Source organism: Opisthocomus hoazin, chromosome 4 (assembly GCF_030867145.1).
Source record: "Opisthocomus hoazin isolate bOpiHoa1 chromosome 4, bOpiHoa1.hap1, whole genome shotgun sequence".
Taxonomy (NCBI): domain Eukaryota; kingdom Metazoa; phylum Chordata; class Aves; order Opisthocomiformes; family Opisthocomidae; genus Opisthocomus; species Opisthocomus hoazin.
This window is the reverse complement of record NC_134417.1, coordinates 23864663-23883077: the sequence shown is the minus strand read 5'-3', so window position 1 is coordinate 23883077 and position 18415 is coordinate 23864663. Positions and strand designations below refer to the sequence as shown.

Genomic DNA, 18415 nt, shown 5'->3' with positions numbered 1-18415 from the left:
CATGCCTGACCAATCTGATAGCTTTCTACGATGACATGACTGGCTGGGTAGACGAAGGGAGAGCTGTGGATGTTGTCTACCTTGACTTCAGCAAGGCTTTCGACACAGTCTCCCATGATATCCTCCTGGGGAAGCTGAGGAAGTGTGGGCTGGATGAGTGGTCGGTGAAGTGGATAGAGAACTGGCTGAATGGCAGAACTCAGAGGGTTGTCATCAGCGGCGCTGAGTCTAGTTGGAGGCTGGTGACAAGTGGTGTCCCTCAGGGGTCAGTACTGGGCCCAGTCTTGTTTAACTTCTTCATCAACGACCTGGATGAAGAGTTAGAATGTACCCTCAGCAAGTTTGCTGACGACACCAAACTGGGAGGTGTGGTAGATACACCGGAAGGCTGTGCTGCCATTCAGCGTGACCTGGATAGGCTGGAAAGCTGGGCAGAGAGGAACCTGATGAGGTTCAACAAAGCCAAATGCAGGGTCCTGCACCTGGGGAGGAACAACCTCATGCACCAGTACAGGCTTGGGGTGGACCTGCTGGAGAGCAGCTCTGCGGAGAGGGACCTGGGTGTCCTGGTGGATGACAGGTTAACTATGAGCCAGCAGTGTGCCCTGGCTGCCAAGAAGGCCAATGGGATCCTGGGGTGCATCAAGAAGAGTGTGGCCAGCAGGACAAGGGAGGTTCTCCTGCCCCTCTACACTGCCCTGGTGAGGCCTCATCTGGAGTGCTGTGTCCAGTTCTGGTCTCCCCAGTTCAAGAAAGATGAAGAGCTACTGGAGAGAGTCCAGCGGAGGGCTACAAGGATGAGGAGGGGACTGGAGCATCTCCACTACGAGCAGAGGTTGAGGGAACTGGGCTTGTTCAGCCTGAAGAAGAGAAGGCTGCGAGGGGACCTTATAAATGCCTACAAATATCTGAAGGGTGGGTGTCAGGAGGATGGGGCCAAGCTCTTTTCAGTGGTGCCCAGTGACAGGACAAGGGGTAATGGGCACAAACTGAGGCACAGGAAGTTCCGTCTGAACATGAGGAGGAACTTCTTCCCTCTGAGGGTGACGGAGCACTGGAACAGGCTGCCCAGGGAGGTTGTGGAGTCTCCTTCTCTGGAGATATTCAAGACCCGCCTGGACAAGGTCCTGTGCAGCCTGCTGTAGGTGACCCTGCTTCGGCGGGGGGGTTGGACTAGATGACCCACAGAGGTCCCTTCCAACCCCTACTATTCTGTGATTCTGTGATTCTATGGTAGCCTAAAACCACTCTCCGTATTTATCTCCAGATATAGCCTATGTGCTCAGCTGTCTCTGTTTTCATTTAGTACCTTGTCATTCAGTGATACTGGCAGGCCAAACAGTAGCATAAATTCTGATTATATACGTAAGAATGCAAACAGTATGCAAGTATACTGAATGCTGTAAGAAACAGGTTACCAATCAGTGGAAAAAACATCAGAACCAACGTCTGAAAAATTATTCACATCTAAATAGCTTCTAGCCACAAATAACTTCATCCTTAAAAACAGTTTGTTTCAAAAATTAGTAGTAAAAAATTCATAGCAACTTTTACACTTACAGGGAACGGCTCTAACCCCTCCTGAATCACGAAGCCTTCAATAACATGGGTCAGGATCTGTGGTTTAACAATGGCCTGCGGAGGTTTATTTTCTAGGCTAGGAATGCTATGGGGCATTAATGTGCTGTTGCTCCTTGTTGTTGCTGCTGGAAGCAAAAGAGGGGGTGGTGGAATAGAGGCATGCGAAGGATCAGACGGCGATTTAATTACTGAGGCACTGACTGATGATGTCACTGAAGGTAGTCCCCCATGTTCTGAAAAAAATAACAAAGTATGTTATGTTTTTATCACTTATGTACAACCATTGGCTCAGAATTCTAGAAATAAGAGGGGATAAACACACCTAGCTCTGCACCCATCATCCTGAAACACAGGCTTTTCTCTGCGGCTGACAGACTTTACCTTCAAAATAAGATGTTTTTCCTTGACAAACTATTACACAAACAAACAGTTCTCATGTGAACATTTTCCTTTACTCAGTACCTACTAACTATAAGCATAGTTGGCCATTAATTACCTACACAGATCATAAATCCATAAGTGAAAAGCAGAAACCAGTACTTTCAAACGTTGGATTCTCAAGACTGAGCAGCTGACATATTTCTAAGGATTGAATTTATTTTCAGGGGTGCTTTCAGCCTCGGTAACCTGCAGGGTCACAAGTCCATTCAACATGAAGCCATTAAGCACCGCTCCGCACCTAGTTATATGTATAGCATATACATATATATGCACACACTATACTACAGAGAAAGAGAGCATGTATTTCTATATTTAGCACTTCAGAGAATTTACATTGGTTCGCAGGACAACAATTGGTACAGGCATGTATACCTTACAATTCACTGAAGAAGAAAAATTTTCTTGGTAACTTTTGCATTAGAACAGCTCCTCACTGTGGCACATAAAAAAAATGGTGCCAAAAAGAATCATACGGAGTAGTCAACCATTCCGACAGCAACTCCTGATTGCTGACCCTGGTTCTGCAAAATCAATCTTCACACCAGATCAGTCAGCATATTTTGCCCATATCACACAGCTGTCACTTAAAGATTAACACTTCTGTTAAGATTTCAGTATAGAAGTATATGCTAAAGAACTCAAATAAGCATTTTCTGTGCTATATGTTATCCAAATACATATACAAACTACACCTTTGGGACCGAATCATTCATTCTATCACATGGATTTCTAACATATTTCACAGTTTCTTTTACTTGAAAAATGATACCACTGAATTATCAAAAAAGACCAAAATCATGGATTTTTAATTTAAAGCTTCAATAACTGGTAGGAGTTTCTAATCAGAACAGCTACCTTAGCTTGACATTTGTTCTCACCTGACAAAGGATCTTCTGAATTAAGTGCCTCTCCATTCCCCAAGGTTATGGCTGGTGGAGACAAAGTGGGCGGCGTAGGTGTTCTAGCCATATGGACACAATCTGATTCCTCGGGCATCTCTTCTTCACATACATTCTCCACTTGGTAAATCTGCATTCAACAAACTATTGCTTTAGAGAGATTTCCATTCTAGCTTAATACCTTAAAAGAGTTGCATAAATACAGTTTTTAAAATTAATTACCAGTTAAAATACATTCATCTCCTAATAAAACACTAGTTTCCAAACTGCATACAAAACAATGAACTCTGGAGACACCACAATGTCTATGAGAGCAAAATGAAAGTATTTTGTTACAAATAGTAAAATATAGAGGCACAGTTCTATCAACCAGACCAGAGAATTTGATTCTTTCAACGTCTTACCTTTATAGTTCACTGTATTTTTATTTACACACACATTTGTAGCTATTCAAACATTTCTGTGAAGTGCAAGCTTTATAACATAATACAAGTCTGCAATTTGTTCTCTATCTTATAAATCAGTGTAATCAAACCGAGTATTTCAGAAGAGTACAACAAGACTATCAAGCATTAGTGGTTATAAGAGATTATAAAGTATTTTCCTCAAAACTATTAAATTTACGTGAGTTAACTGTCAGCCAGTTAAGCAGATTAGGAATTAAAACACCACTTCGTCAAAAGCAATACTCTTTTGCACAATTTCTACATGAAATATCAGGGTTGAGATTATCACTACTATTTTAATGTAAATTAAACAGCACGCCTTCTTCCTTAACCTGTTGGTAGCATGAAAAAAAGCTTACAAGACCTGTTGATTCTTTTGCTCCCGTCTATCTCATTAGTATGTTACCGCTAAAGCCTAGCAATTCCATCGTAAATGTCAGCATTATTCGCACATCATTTTATTTCACTGATATTTCACTGTACATTATTTTTGTGCAGTCTGAGTGAAGCCGAAACCTTCAATTACAAACTGCAGACATCTGAGTCTAATGTTGGACTAAATTAAATTTCAGTGATGAGGAAGACCAGGACAACATAAAAAAATCCCCTATTCTTTTATAAAGCAGATCTTTTCAATGTTAGTACAAAATTAATTATCCAGAACTCTATCTTAACAATCTGCTATACACCTTCACACCTAGCATAGAGATCATTCTCCTACGTAAAATTTTGATTGCCTGTATTATATTTGCATTAATTTAAAGAGGTAAAAGCTTACAGTCCATATGGTATATTCACCAGTATTTTGACATAAGCATTGACATATTTTCTAGCTTTTTTAGATATGCTGCAATTTCATTAGGAGATAAGGTTTTAGATCAAAAAGCTGCACTTTTATGATTCCTGTTTGATATTCTTGTCTGACGGTCCATTACAAAAAGCTCCCCCCCCCCCCCCAAAAAAAAAAAATCAGAGGAAAATGTCTATCGTTTTCTTCAAACTCACTTCTGTAATCAATAGGTTTCTTCTGGTCCTCTGTCTAGCACCTGGTTCAGCTCCCTCTGAAGTCAATGGGTCAGGTTTACAGCTCTTTGTAGAGAAGCCAAAGATGAAGAATAATGGACTGCAACATTACCACTTACCACTGGAGTTTCAATTGGTACCGATGGCTGCACTTGAAGATTTACTGCAACAGTCTGTGGTGGTGGAAGAGTTTGAAATGGCAGCTGGACCAAAGCTTCTGCAGCAGGAAGCTCTTCCTCAGAAACCAAAGTGTTTTGAACCAAAACCTGGCCCTGGGACAGAATTTCAGGCTGCACTTGTAAAGACTGCACAGACTGCAGCGGCAGTTGTTGAATCTGCGTTGAAGATGTTGACAGCTGAGGAGGAGCTGCAAGAGGGATAGCTGTGGACTGCAAGGCTGAATATTGCTGGTGTGGTGTCGAGGACACAATCTGTTGGCCTGGGGAAACTAAGCTGGGCTGATCTACTGACCCTATATGTACAGCGGGGGAAGATGGCAGTGGAAGATGCGACGGAAGATTAAGTGGCTGTGCAATTGGTCGAACTGGATTGGTAGGAGTTTGCTGAGGGGCATTCTGCTCTGGCTGAAGAGCTGTTGGCACAAGAGAGTTTGCCTGTGACTGAATAAGTGCTTGAGGGTGAATAATTATTGTGGGTGATTGACTAGGGGAGTGGGAAGGTGGAGGGGATACCACTACTGACTGCTGAGCTGACTGGGATGGAGTAGGAGATAGTGTTAGAGGTGGAGGATGGATGTGAATAGGTGAGCAATGAGACTGGACACTGCTAGGACCGGGAGGAAGACCATGGCTTGGGAGAGGCAGACAGTGCTGTGACGGAGGGGGTTCCTGACCCGGAGGAGTCTGAAGTGCAATCGGCTGGACTTGCTGCTGCTGTTGCAGTATCAGCTGATGATGGGAAATCTTTGCAGGTGGTGAATGAAGTGGGATCTGCTGATGTTTTACTAGAGAATGAGGTTGCAATGGAGAATATGAAGCTGGGAGGGAGGGAAAAAAGTGATAATTAGTATTTATTTCTTTAAGTCCAGAGAACATTATAAAAATATTAAAAGAAATGAAGTTTTTACTTTAAAGTAAGACCAGCACAACTTTTTCAGCCCTTCAGATCCGCATTTAGAAATATCTTCTTTGACAGCATATAGCACACAAGCACAATTTATTAGGGGAATATATTAAATTCCACAGCAAAATACAGCAATGAATAAAGGAACCCACCTATGCTTTTTACACATATACACACATATACATGTACTTTCTACATAAAAATATCTAAACTTATCTTTTTGGTGCTACTTCTAAGACTACTGTTGATCCAGCCTTCACATATCTAAGAATTTCATGCAACTTTAAATGAATTTAACCTTTGCTTCAAAACAGACTGGAATGGAAGATAATCTTGTCACAATCAACAGGATTTGTTGACAACTGCTAATTTAAAGTTTAGGTAATACAATTTTAAGACACTAAACACAATTTAAAGAGTGCAGTATGAATTAAAACCTTTCATAGTATTTGCCTGAACTTAAACACACAAACTGAAAGGTATGAATCTAAAAATAGCACAGCTCCCAGAGGTATCACCTGTAAGTGAACCAATGACTCACTAGTAATTCCTTACGGCACACACACGTATATATTTTCCTCCACATGCAAACTTCTTGCTTTGTCTCTTCCACATGAGAAAAAACTAATTTATGTTGTCTCTTCACAGAATCACAGAATCACAGAATAGTAGGGGTTGGAAGGGACCTCTGTGGGTCATCTAGTCCAACCCTCCTGCCGAAGCAGGGTCACCTACAGCAAGCTGCACAGGACCTTGTCCAGGCGGGTCTTGAATATCTCCAGAGAAGGAGACTCCACAGCCCCTCTGGGCAGCCTGTGCCAGGGCTCCATCACCCTCAGAGGGAAGAAGTTCTTCCTCATCTTCAGACGGAACTTCCTGTGCCTCAGTTTGTGCCCATTGCCCCTTGTCCTGTCACTGGGCACCACTGAAAAGAGCTTGGCCCCATCCTCCTGACACACACCCTGCAGATATTTGTAAGCATTTATAAGGTCCCCTCGCAGCCTTCTCTTCTTCAGGCTGAACAAGCCCAGTTCCCTCAGCCTCTCCTTGTAGGAGAGATGCTCCAGTCCCCTCATCATCCTCGTAGCCCTCCGCTGGACTCTCTCCAGTAGCTCTTCATCTTTCTTGAACTGGGGAGACCAGAACTGGACACAGTACTCCAGATGAGGCCTCACTAGGGCAGTGTAGAGGGGAAGGAGAACCTCCCTCGTCCTGCTGGCCACACTCTTCTTGATGCACCCCAGGATACCATTGGCTTTCTTGGCAGCCAGGGCACACTGCTGGCTCATAGTTAACCTGTCATCCACCAGGACGCCCAGGTCCCTCTCCACACAGCTTCTCTCCAGCAGGTCCACCCCAAGCCTGTACTGGTGCATGAGGTTGTTCCTCCCCAGGTGCAGGACCCTGCATTTGGCTTTGTTGAACCTCATCAGGTTCCTCTCTGCCCAGCTTTCCAGCCTATCCAGGTCACGCTGAATGGCAGCACAGCCTTCCGGTGTGTCTACCACACCTCCCAGTTTGGTGTCGTCAGCAAACTTGCTGAGGGTACATTCTAACTCTTCATCCAGGTCGTTGATGAAGAAGTTAAACAAGACTGGGCCCAGTACTGACCCCTGGGGGACACCACTTGTTACCAGCCTCCAGCTAGACTCAGCGCCGCTGATGACAACCCTCTGAGTTCTGCCATTCAGCCAGTTCTCTATCCACTTCACCGACCACTCATCCAGCCCACACTTCCTCAGCTTCCCCAGGAGGATATCATGGGAGACTGTGTCGAAAGCCTTGCTGAAGTCAAGGTAGACAACATCCACAGCTCTCCCTTCGTCTACCCAGCCAGTCATGTCATCGTAGAAAGCTATTAGATTGGTCAGGCATGATTTCCCCTTGGTGAATCCATGTTGACTACTCCTGATAACCTTCTTTTCTTCCACTTGCTTCATGATGGCCTCCAGGATAAGCTGCTCCATCACCTTTCCCGGGATGGAGGTGAGGCTGACCGGCCTGTAGTTCCCTGGGTCCTCCTTCTTGCCCTTTTTGAAGATTGGAGTGACATTGGCCTTTCTCCAGTCCTCGGGCACCTCTCCTGTCCTCCAGGACCTCTCAAAGATGATGGAGAGTGGCTCAGCAATGACATCCGCCAGCTCCCTCAGCACTCGTGGGTGCATTCCATCGGGGCCCATGGATTTGTGGACATCCAGATCGCTTAAGCGATCCCTCACACAGTCCTCCTCGACCAAGGGAAAGTCGTCCTCTTTGTAGGCTTCTTCTCTTACCTCCGGGGCCTGGGATTCCTGAGGGCCAGTCTTAGCACTGAAGACTGAAGCAAAGAAGGCATTCATTAGCTCTGCCTTCTCCGCATCCTCCGTCACCAGGACACCCGCCCCATTCAGCAGCGGCCCCACATTGTCCCTAGCCTTCCTTTTGCTGCTGATGTAGTTGAAGAAGCCCTTCTTGTTGTTTTTGACATCCCTTGCCAGCTTCAATTCCAGGTGAGCCTTGGCCTTCCTCGTCGCATCCCTGCATGCTCTGACCACATTCCTGTACTCTTCCCAAGTGGCCTGCCCCTCTTTCCACATTCCATGGACCTTTCTCCTCTGCCTGATCTCCGCTAGAAGCTCCTTGTTTAACCATGCAGGTCTCCTGCCTCCTTTGCTAGATTTATTATTTATTCTGCTAGTGAAGATGGATTTCTCCCTTACAGAAGTGAGTTCTAAGAGCATTAGGGCTCAGTACCTCAAGAATGTCTGCCTCACAACCTTACTCCTTCTCTAAAAGCTGCCATTAAGCCAAGCTAAATTCCACAGAATTCAGACCAATTGCCTAGACTACTCCTTCCTCTTTTGAAATAGGAAGCTAAAATGCAAATACAATACATGCAATGTAAATGCCAATCTAACCAACTGCATGCTTATTTTATCTCTTAATATAAAATACTAAGATTCTGGGGCGCTATTACCTATGATTTTATAGAAGTACTTGATATAACAACATTCTGATGACACAGACCAGACAGCTGAAAAAAAATAAAGAGATCTTGATGAGAGCAAGAGGCTTGAGGGGGTTTCAGCCCATGTATTGCTTCCCAGAGATTGGGGATGACACATCCTGACAATGAGCATACAGGCAGACCAGTACTGAAAATCATGTTTGTACTGTGATTCAGCTGTGTGTTGCAATTGCTGTATTGTGCTCGTACTGTGACTTAAAAACACTGCAGTACCACTCTGCCAAAAATCCTGTGTAACTTCCAATACCAACAAATAAGTAAAGTTACTATAAAACATTAAACTCTCTTCAGGTAGAACATCTCAAAGAACCCGGTCAGAGAGCATTGGACTGACAGAACTGCAACTTAAAAATTAACTTTAATAAAAATAGCTTTCCTATAGCTCCATTTTCATCCTACCTGGTGTTATTAAGTGATGTATGCTGGATGTCCGTGTGACTGGTGTACTCCGACACTCTGGAGTTGGGCTCTCTCCTTTTCTATTGCTTTCTGAGGGATCCGGTTGGCTGCCCTTGGAAGTGGTTACAGGTTTATTAGGGCACAGAGACAATGACTGAGTTTGACTGCTGCTCTTTGGTGGGCCATTCTGTGAACTTGACAATACACCCAACTTCTGACTGCGCAATGTCAAGTTCTGAACCTGGAAAATAAGCAAAATGTGAAAAAACCCAAAGCATATAAACATCAATGACAAAAATCCAGCCAAAAATAATGTTACATAATGCTTCTCATCCCACTTGATCAAAATATGTAAGAAGTTAAAAGTTTGCATACCAAAGTATCTTTTAAGCCACAAAATTTAGAGAAGAACAGGGATTTTGAATTACTTCACTGATAATGAAAATACAGGAAAGTCTTTTTTCTTATCGAACTTTTAAAAGAAACAAAAATTGTTCATTACATCAATTTAAATTCAAACTTGCATTTTCTCTCTTTTATTGTGCCTTCAAAGTAAATGACAAAGCATCTTGAGCAAATGCAAGGTTTTTTATACAGATGTTGCAGAAGCGCAGTGGTCTGTAAGTTTGTTAACATAAGCCAGAGCCTTGGGCAGTCAACAGGACCAGAATCTGCTATATGTTACCCATGTCTTAACATCCCTGCGCCCTTTATTTCTACAGCAATATTAATGCACCTTTTTATCATGGCACTTCCAATGTCACATGAAACAAAAGGATTGCCTTCTGAAATTCAAATCAGTCAGTGATTATTTGCACTAATGTCTGTTACACCATAGCCAGATTCTGTGCATAACGATCCTAGCTTTCCAACCCTACACGCTGAGCTAGAATTTTATTTTCAAGGATAGAAGCTACCATTGTAGCACTAATTTGCACCATACTTTACACAAAAAAGAGGACTAATTATTATCACCATCCACTACTGTGATTACACAATCCCTTCCTCATTGCACAGTTAGTACTTGTGTAATACACAGCTAGCTGACATTTTACTTCTCACTGTTCAGTGTTACCACAGGATGTGGTAACACTGAACTTCAACTCCTGTTCTGAAGACAACAGTATTGGCATGCATGAGGCATTTACTGCAGTCCTGTCTCTGTGAGTACAAACTAACCTTCAGCACACTTTAGCAGATACAGTAACTAACCCGAGATGTCCAGGTCATACGTGAGGGTGACACATATGAAAAGAAAAGAGTAGGAAAGCAGTTCACCTGACAGGCCATGTCAGGTGTGCCACTGAGACACTGCTAGTCACTGATGAACTTCCGAGTTTCCCTGCCATTTCTACATGGAAGACAATACTGTGAGATCACTACACTAACTGCACAAACATCTTGGCTAAGTTTAACATACACACCTACGTACATAATCAAATGCATTTTCTTCTTATTACCTGGCATTGCCCACTTGTTCAGGTTTGCTTATATTGTAAACAAACACATTTCTCTAAATCCTGAAACCCCAAGGACATATTTATCACAAGGTAAGAAAAATAAAGTGTACCAGTGTTCAAGCTTTTCTATTGCCTCACTGACTACAGGTGACAGCAGATCTTTGCAGTGTCACGGCTGCTATAGAAACTACAGGACAACCAAGGATAACAACATCTGGCAATAGGGCAGTACTGAACATTGAGAGGGAAGAGGAATGGCTTGAGTTTGAGAGGGTCACCACAGCAGCTTATCTGATTGAATAATGCTTTATGGTGTGGTACCAATATTTAATTGGCATAATTTACCTGGATTTTTAAAAGATTTCTAAACAAGGTCCACTTACCAAAGGCTTTTAAAGAAACTGCTAAGATAGAAGAGCAGATGTTTCATGAGAGTATAAACTCATTAGATAAATGTTCGCTTTTCACAGCAGAAGACTGCGACAAATACGTGCTGTAGATATTTGTGCTGTGCCGTATGTTTTTCCAGATGATATAAAAGTATGTTGAGCACTGAAAAGGTGATACAAGTTCAGCTGCTAACATTAAGTTATTCGAAGTAATAAAGACGAGAGCTAACTATGAAGACCTGAAATGTCATATCCAGGGTCCCAATTTTACATATAACATGATCACCTCTAAATGTGTGATGACAGTAAACAAAAGACACTGAAGTTGTACAGAATCAGTACCCATCAGTAGTTTTTATAAGCAAGTAAAACTTCAGCACCGTGTTTCCTTACTTCTTAGTTCTGGCCCATTCTACTGAACATATCTTTAATAAATTTACAGAAGCTCACCTGAGTAGCTGCAGACTGACAGGAAGATGAGGAAGATGATGAGACAACAGGAATGTCAGACTGGACAGCCGCCACAGTGGTTGCAGGAGTAAAAATAAGCTGTTAAGCAAGAAAAAAAAATCTTTTACAGACTAAAACTTTGAAAATACATTGAAAAAATGCAGTATTTTAAAAGAGCGATACAGAAGCTACATGTAGTGATGTACAGCTTTTTTTTTTACTTTCAGATGAACTTACTCAAAGAACAATTTGTCCTAATAGTTTAAGTAAATAAATTTAGAAGACAATAATGTAAAATAAATACAATAATGTAAAATATTTGTTCTACATATTCAGAAAAATCATATATACACACACATATCATCTTTCATACAAGCCTTTTAAAGAGGACTTTCCCTTCAGTATTAAAAACTTGTGAAACAAAGGCAAAAGAAGTCAAGAGAGCAGCCCAATATCTACAGTACTACAGAACAAGAACTTAAAAGATCTTCCAGTCTGTCAAAATGTTATGTAACCAGCAGAGTTGCTATATTAACTTTAACTATGCTAATTGTTTCATAGTGAGAACAGGTGTCACACAACCAACCTGAAATTACTAACTTCCAGCATACCTAACTGTCATTAATTTCTTTATAGGCAATACAGCAAAGACAAGCTTTACGGAAGGCTTTGAAGAGAGACCATTATTTAGCCTTCCATATTTTTAAAGATACCTCAACTGCAAGGAGCAGCTAAGAAGAAAACATGAAGGTATTTATCTGGAATTGAATCAAGCTGGTGATGAAGCTGTTATGAGCTAGCCAGAAGTAACAGTTGACCCTTTTACAGAAAATGAAAGGCCTGGTTATGAAGAAAAATACAAACACAGACAGGTATGACACCTTCAAACTGCTGAAGTTAGCAAAATGATCTTGCAATACCATTCTAAATGGAAACTAACAGGGTAAGTTTCTCTCTTGAAATGGGTGTAAAGCAGTTACTCATATAAGCATGGGATTTGACACTGAGAGCCTGGATGAAAAATTAGTGTAAATGAATAGGAAAACTGTATCAATAATCCATATCATTGACAAGAGATTGCTATTACAAAACCCAGCAACCTCATCCTCATACTGCTTCAGCTGCTATGTTGTTAACACATACTGAAAGGCACTGACACGAAATGAATTCGTAATCCCTGTTCTGTTAAATATTGCTAGGTGCATTCAGCATCCAGCTTTTCTTACAAACCAGAGACTCAAGAAATCCTCTCATCGCCAAATTGATAAACAGGTATTTGATCTTTAGATCCTTATCTTCAAGTTATACCACTTTTTTCAATAAACATATAAAATAAAAATAGCCAAAGAAAAAAAGCAACACAGCACAACAGCATTGCTATGCATGCCTAAGAAAAATCTCAGAAAAAGAACAAAGGAGCACTTTTCCCAAACATACTTCACAGGTGCAATTCCTGCTAGAACTCATGACTGCATCTAATTTTATATACATTGCAGTCACGGACCTCTGGCTCTGAATCTCAGTGTAGCTTAACAGTGACTCTTCCTGTTCCATATAGTTGAACATAACACTCTAGAAAGCTCTGCCCATTAACTCACACAAGTCATAACAGTGTCTTTGGCCTTTACCAGGTACTGACTGGTACCTGAGCACTCATGCACAACTCCAGTAATTTCTATAAAATCCCACACAGACTGTAAGGTTCAATATATATGAAACTCACTAGAGAAAGTATTAAATTAAATAAAAAAATTTAAAAAAATAAACCACTAAACAGATTTTTTTAGAGTTGCACATGAGGAAATGGAAATGCCATATTGACAGGAAACTGCAAGAATCTAATGAGTTTCATATGAATCCAAAGAGAATGAAAGCCATATCTCTAACTCGAATTCTAGAGACAATTATGCAAAGAACAAGCTTAGTTAAATACAAGAAAATTTTAACAAAAAGTTGCAACTCTGAGTATTACCAGTGCACTGGAAGACAGTCTACCTTGAATATAGACAGACTCCAGCATGCCCTTCTACATAGCCAGAAGAGACAGGTGCTCTTTCTCTATCTTTTCCACGTTTGATCAATTTAATAATTGTAGTACGACCAGGCTAAAAACATTTGAGCAAGCTTCACCAGAGAACTAAGCTACAGCAATCCTTTTACTTCTGATGTCTACAGTGTTTCAAAAGATACACATGCACAAATTGGTGACTAAGTTCTCAATGCTATCTGAAAGTAAAGAAAAATACTTGTAAATAATTTATAGCAACAAAATCAAAACTGAAACAGTTCAGATTTGGGGAGAAAGCACAAAGGGGTAGGACACAACGGAAGGACCAAAACCAAGCTTAAGAACTGCAATCAAAACTTACCATTTGAGCTCGTAGATACATTTGAGCCTGGCTTGCACTCAGGGATGGTGAGGTGCTCCCCAGCAACATAGTCTGTTGGGTAATACTGCTGCTGGTGGTGTTGGAGGTCTGTGAACGGCTTATTATCTGTGCAGGTGTAGGAGAGGTGGAGAGGTTAATCTAAGGAAACAAAAATATTGCTTCTGTCATGGAAATTCATTCATCCTAGGGTCTAAAGCCAGAAAGCCTTTGACAAAAATGGCAAGGGCAGATGAAATCTCTGAACTGTAAAGATATCAAAAATACGTTGAGCCAATCATCACAAAACTGGATTCTGGCAAGATTGTATATTTTCATTCTTAAACTGCAAGCAATCATCTAGCAGTAAATACTGATAAGCAGCTACAAGCATAAACAACGATATTACGAAGTCTGAAGAATATACCTCAGAAATACACACTTACAGAACACATAGCATAAGCTTGAAATATTTTAAGAAAAATACCTGAGTTTTAATATTTAAGCATATATAAATGTTTGTATTATCTGACTGGACTGATACCTTCTGTTATGCTTGTTATGCAACCTGATCAGGACACTTCTTTGTGCTGCCATATACGGCCTTTGATTCCTCATTCTACATATGGACATTTAAATATGACCAGAGACAAAAACTTTCTACAATTTCATATTAAATCCTCCTCAACAATTGCTCTTTAGCATCTTCTCAAACAAAAGCTGTTGTGGTTTTGGTCTGGTTTTCTTTTTTTTTTCCCTAACCAGTCTAACAGAGTTAAGTGCCCAGCTCTTTCTCATCACTTACTCAAAAAATTTCCTTGAAAAATCCCAGCCCAATTATTCTGTTTAACGTCAGACATCTTTAAGGACTTCCCCTCCTAAATTTAATGAATGAATGATTTTACTTCTAACAACTGTAAGCCAAAGCAATGCTAAGAGAGCTTAAAAAATATAGTTAAATCACTGAAGCTATGCACTGAAGTCATGAACAGCTTGAGGGCATGATTAATAAGCAGGACGTCTGTAGGACTAACAAAGTCCTACTCAAGACAACTGTAGAGCTGTACATTAAAGACTGTGCAAATTACATATCTGAAGATGCCGCTTAAAGAAATACAGCATGAACCGAACACAGAGCTGCTAACAACTGAAACCTGAGCACATGCCTAGAATATGGATAAAGTAATTGAAAGTGCATAAAAGATGCATGATAAAAGATGATAATCAATAAATGAATGAATGCTATAAACACTTATTCAGTTTCATATATATATATGTGACCACTGACTTGGATTCTTTCGATTCGGTGCTCTTTAATCGCTGATACACAAGAGTTATGACTTTTACCTACAACAGTGCCCTGAATAAAGAAACGAATGTGAAAAATCCCATCAGAAATCATGTGAGAGATGAAAGCTCAGGGAGTGACTCCTGCAGCGGTCGGAGCAGTCACTAGCGCTTGTGGAGTGAGGAGCTGCCCCTCAGAGCACCAAGAGCGGGCTGGGACCAGGGAAGCCTCCAACGCTGGTCAGCAACACCAGCGGCTGGTAGCATGCACCAAGATCACTGACAGATGCTGGAAGCGCAGCCGACGCTTACTACAGAGTGGTCGTACTTTTATTTGCTGTTTCTGTAATACTAATTTTAACCACACAAATTTAAATACTAAAATCTTTTCTGTTTTTCCAAGTAGTTATATAATAACCAAGAGGGGTTGAGAACGGATGGAGGGCTTTGTTCAGTTACGTACCGAGGTCTGCGACATGCTTGACTGCTGAGTGACACTCCCAGTGGGGGAAGTACATTGCCTCCCACCTGACAGGCTTGCCTAAATAGCAAGAATACGTGTCAAATATTGAAATCAAAAAGGGTTTAAGTGATGTTCATATTATTGCATACACCATCAGAAATATCCCTCTCTACCATTACCTTTTCTCTGAGTTAACGGTAGAAATGCTTTATTCGGTGGAATTAGTTTTCAGCAAAGTGCACTCTGCACTACAGAATGCAATCCACAAGGTGCCAAATGCCTTGAGTTCCTACCCAATTTCAGGCACTCAGATTCCTGCGGATCAAGACTTGAACAAAAACTACTGGAGACAAAGTCTATCAAACTGTTAATGATGGAGCTAACTGATCAGCTCACTACCTATGGTGCTCAGAAGTTAAAATGTGATATCATTAAAAACTGTCATTATTAAAACTCACATCCTAATTTTTATGATGATTAGAATGCTCCAAAACTAAAACAAACTTTATAAATGCTGTAAAGAACACCCTCACATTCTAGAACAATAATTTACGTATGCACATCTAGTGTCTGTAACAGTATGCTATTCCAGCCCTTCAGATGAACACAGCGATAGATTTCTGTACTAACAGACTCCATGCCAAAACTTCTTAGCCTTCCCCAATTTGACTTTCTTTGCTCTGTCTCGGTAACTATATGTACACACAAATCCATCACAAGAAAATGACAAATCAATGTATTACCACGATCTAACGGAAAAGGTACAGAAAAAAAAGCCAGGAGCACAGAAGAGTCAGTCCCAGTTCTGACAACAAACAGCTATATCCCTGAAGTCTTTAACTCTGTTTTAGCATTTCCATACATAAAATCATTAACAACCACCTACTTCTGCAAAACAGTGTTCTCAATCCAAGGTCAACTGAGGTCAAAGGAAATCTTTCCACTGCTTGAGTTTTCAAAACTGGTCACCTCCACTGTTCATTAATGTTAAAAGCTGTGCTTCAAAAATGAAACGTCATTTACTTCCTACATTTCCACACTCAGAGTTAAAATTGAATTTTGCCAATATTTCTAATGCAGCCAGAGGTGTGGCAAAACACACTAAGATACCAGATGTTCATCAGTTTTATTTGATTTCACTAAGATACATTGCTATTCATTGCTTTCCCCATCAACTTTTAGATAAAATCATGGGATGAAGATTGAAGGAGTCTATTTTTAACATTTATTTTATTACTGTTTAATGATTTACATGATGCATTATAATGTATGCAATAAAGCATGGAATGGTTGCCTACTGGAGCACCTATAACACTGGACAAAATCCTCCAAATACTTTGGAGGAAGATACAATTCAAAATAACAAAGTCATTAAAATATAACAGTGAAATATTTGGAGGCATTAAGCTCAGGCACTTAAGCTGTTATTATGTTTGACAATGCTCTAGAATTGTAGTCCTACCCTAGAAAGTAGTACACCATTCTTTGTCAGCAATCTTCGCTCTCACCTGTGGTACAGTTGCCAGACTCTGAAACTGGGTACTGCTTAAGTGCTGCTGCTGCAAAGCAGCAGTCTGCAGCATTAGATGCTGCTGTTGGGCTGCATACATCTGCTGGAGGTACTGAGCAGCTGAGCTAGGAGGACGATGCAAGGCCTGCTGAATAACCTGTGGTGAATCAGTAGGTAAATAATTACAATTACAAAGTACACGCCATGCTGACATGATGCTGAAGTTTACCTTTACAAGGAAATAAAACCAAATAAATTCCTTTCACACCAATTATGTAATACCGAACTTGCTCCATCACTGCTCCAAACCAAGTCACAGAATACAGTCAACATAAATACATCCACGTTTTCAAGGAAAGCCTGACAGTCGGCTGACAATACAGCATAATTCATAACACAACATCCAAGCCTCTTATGTTCTTGTCAACAAGTCCTACTTAACGTTCCGCTTTTTGAAAGATCAGCATAGCCATGTGAGAGACTCAGTTACCAAACCCAACAGAATGGACCATAAAGGGTTCAAGGAGATCTAATTTAAAGAACAGCAAGAGGGGGCTGGATCCAAAGCAGCAGTTACACACACAGATACCTCTGGATCCCTGAAGTCAATGTTGGTTAAATAAACAGCTTTATTTTGCATTATTTGTAAAGTCATGTGTTAATAATCCATATCACTAGGGAATGGCCCAAACCCAAACTTTCTAGAACAGCGTTTCCCCCTGTGTTATCCGGGACACAAGCCTGTACCCTGCGCTGTTCTTAAATGGTCTAATATCCTTTCATAAACAGTATCTTCTGAAAACCAGTAAGTCAGATATTGACAAAGATGACAGCTATTAGGAACGGCAAGTTAATCCTGTGTAAAGTACCGCACAATGCCTACATTTGAGAGCAGTGGTGTACAGGACAGGAAAGAATACCTCACAGCCCCATACCTGGACGGCATGCCTGTCAGAGCCGCTGTAGACAGATATCTGCGGCAGCTGTGTCCGGGAAGTGGAGGTGGTAGTGATAGTAGTTGTGGATGCAGAACATGTTGTTGTGTTTGGTTCATTCTCCATAGCTGTGCAGTGTTTGTCCAGCCTGGCAGAATTGAAATAAAAGTGGTTCACAAACAGAAGGCCAGTACACACTAATTTTAAAGGCAAAAAACTCTAAGCTTCACTGAGAGAGAATAACAGACAATTTTCAAATGGATAAATTGGCAGGATTTGCTATTACTTGGTGGGATTTGTTGAGAGATGTGGTTATAATCTTCTAACGTCTACCAAGAGTAGCAATAGGTGACCAGTTTCGGAACACATGCAAGACTTCCAGCAAGCTACACAGGAGTACCCCCACACGCCTCTTCCCCACAGCATAGCACTGAAACTGCTGGCTGACCATTCTGTACATTCAGCAAAGCACATTCTTGACAAAAATCACCGGTGGCGTGCTCTATTTGGAAAATGATGGAAAGGATGTAGACAAAAATGCTTTTACTTTTTACAGCAATACCTCCCAAAATACAGCAACAGTCAATGAAGAAACTACCTATTAAGCATCCCTGATGATTCCTCCTGAGGCTTTTGAGACTTCCCTCTGTTGCAGAGTACAATCTCTCTCCCAAAA

General features: G+C 41.1%; 1 protein-coding gene across 11 annotated transcripts in view; it reads right to left on the bottom strand.

The window, feature by feature from the left end:
- PHC3 (polyhomeotic homolog 3) overlaps positions 1–18415 on the bottom strand; it is a 38714-nt gene that overhangs the window by 14615 nt on the left and 5684 nt on the right. For 8 of the 11 annotated variants that reach the window (XR_012763676.1, XR_012763677.1, XM_075418342.1 and 5 more), the window contains 9 exons: positions 17740–17887; positions 16803–16961; positions 15295–15372; positions 13548–13706; positions 11179–11277; positions 8880–9120; positions 4510–5387; positions 2901–3051; positions 1561–1814 (listed from right to left, as the gene is read on the bottom strand). Coding sequence is in view for 9 of the 11 variants with exons in the window: in XM_075418340.1 (XP_075274455.1) it covers positions 1561–1814; positions 2901–3051; positions 4510–5387; positions 8880–9120; positions 11179–11277; positions 13548–13706; positions 15295–15372; positions 16803–16961; positions 17740–17887 (2167 nt within the window). In the remaining 2 variants the exon portion in view is untranslated. The remainder of the gene's footprint in view (positions 1–1560; positions 1815–2900; positions 3052–4509; positions 5388–8879; positions 9121–11178; positions 11278–13547; positions 13707–15294; positions 15373–16802; positions 16962–17739; positions 17888–18415) is intronic. The other 3 variants (XM_075418341.1, XM_075418344.1, XM_075418345.1) reach the window with 3 other exon arrangements.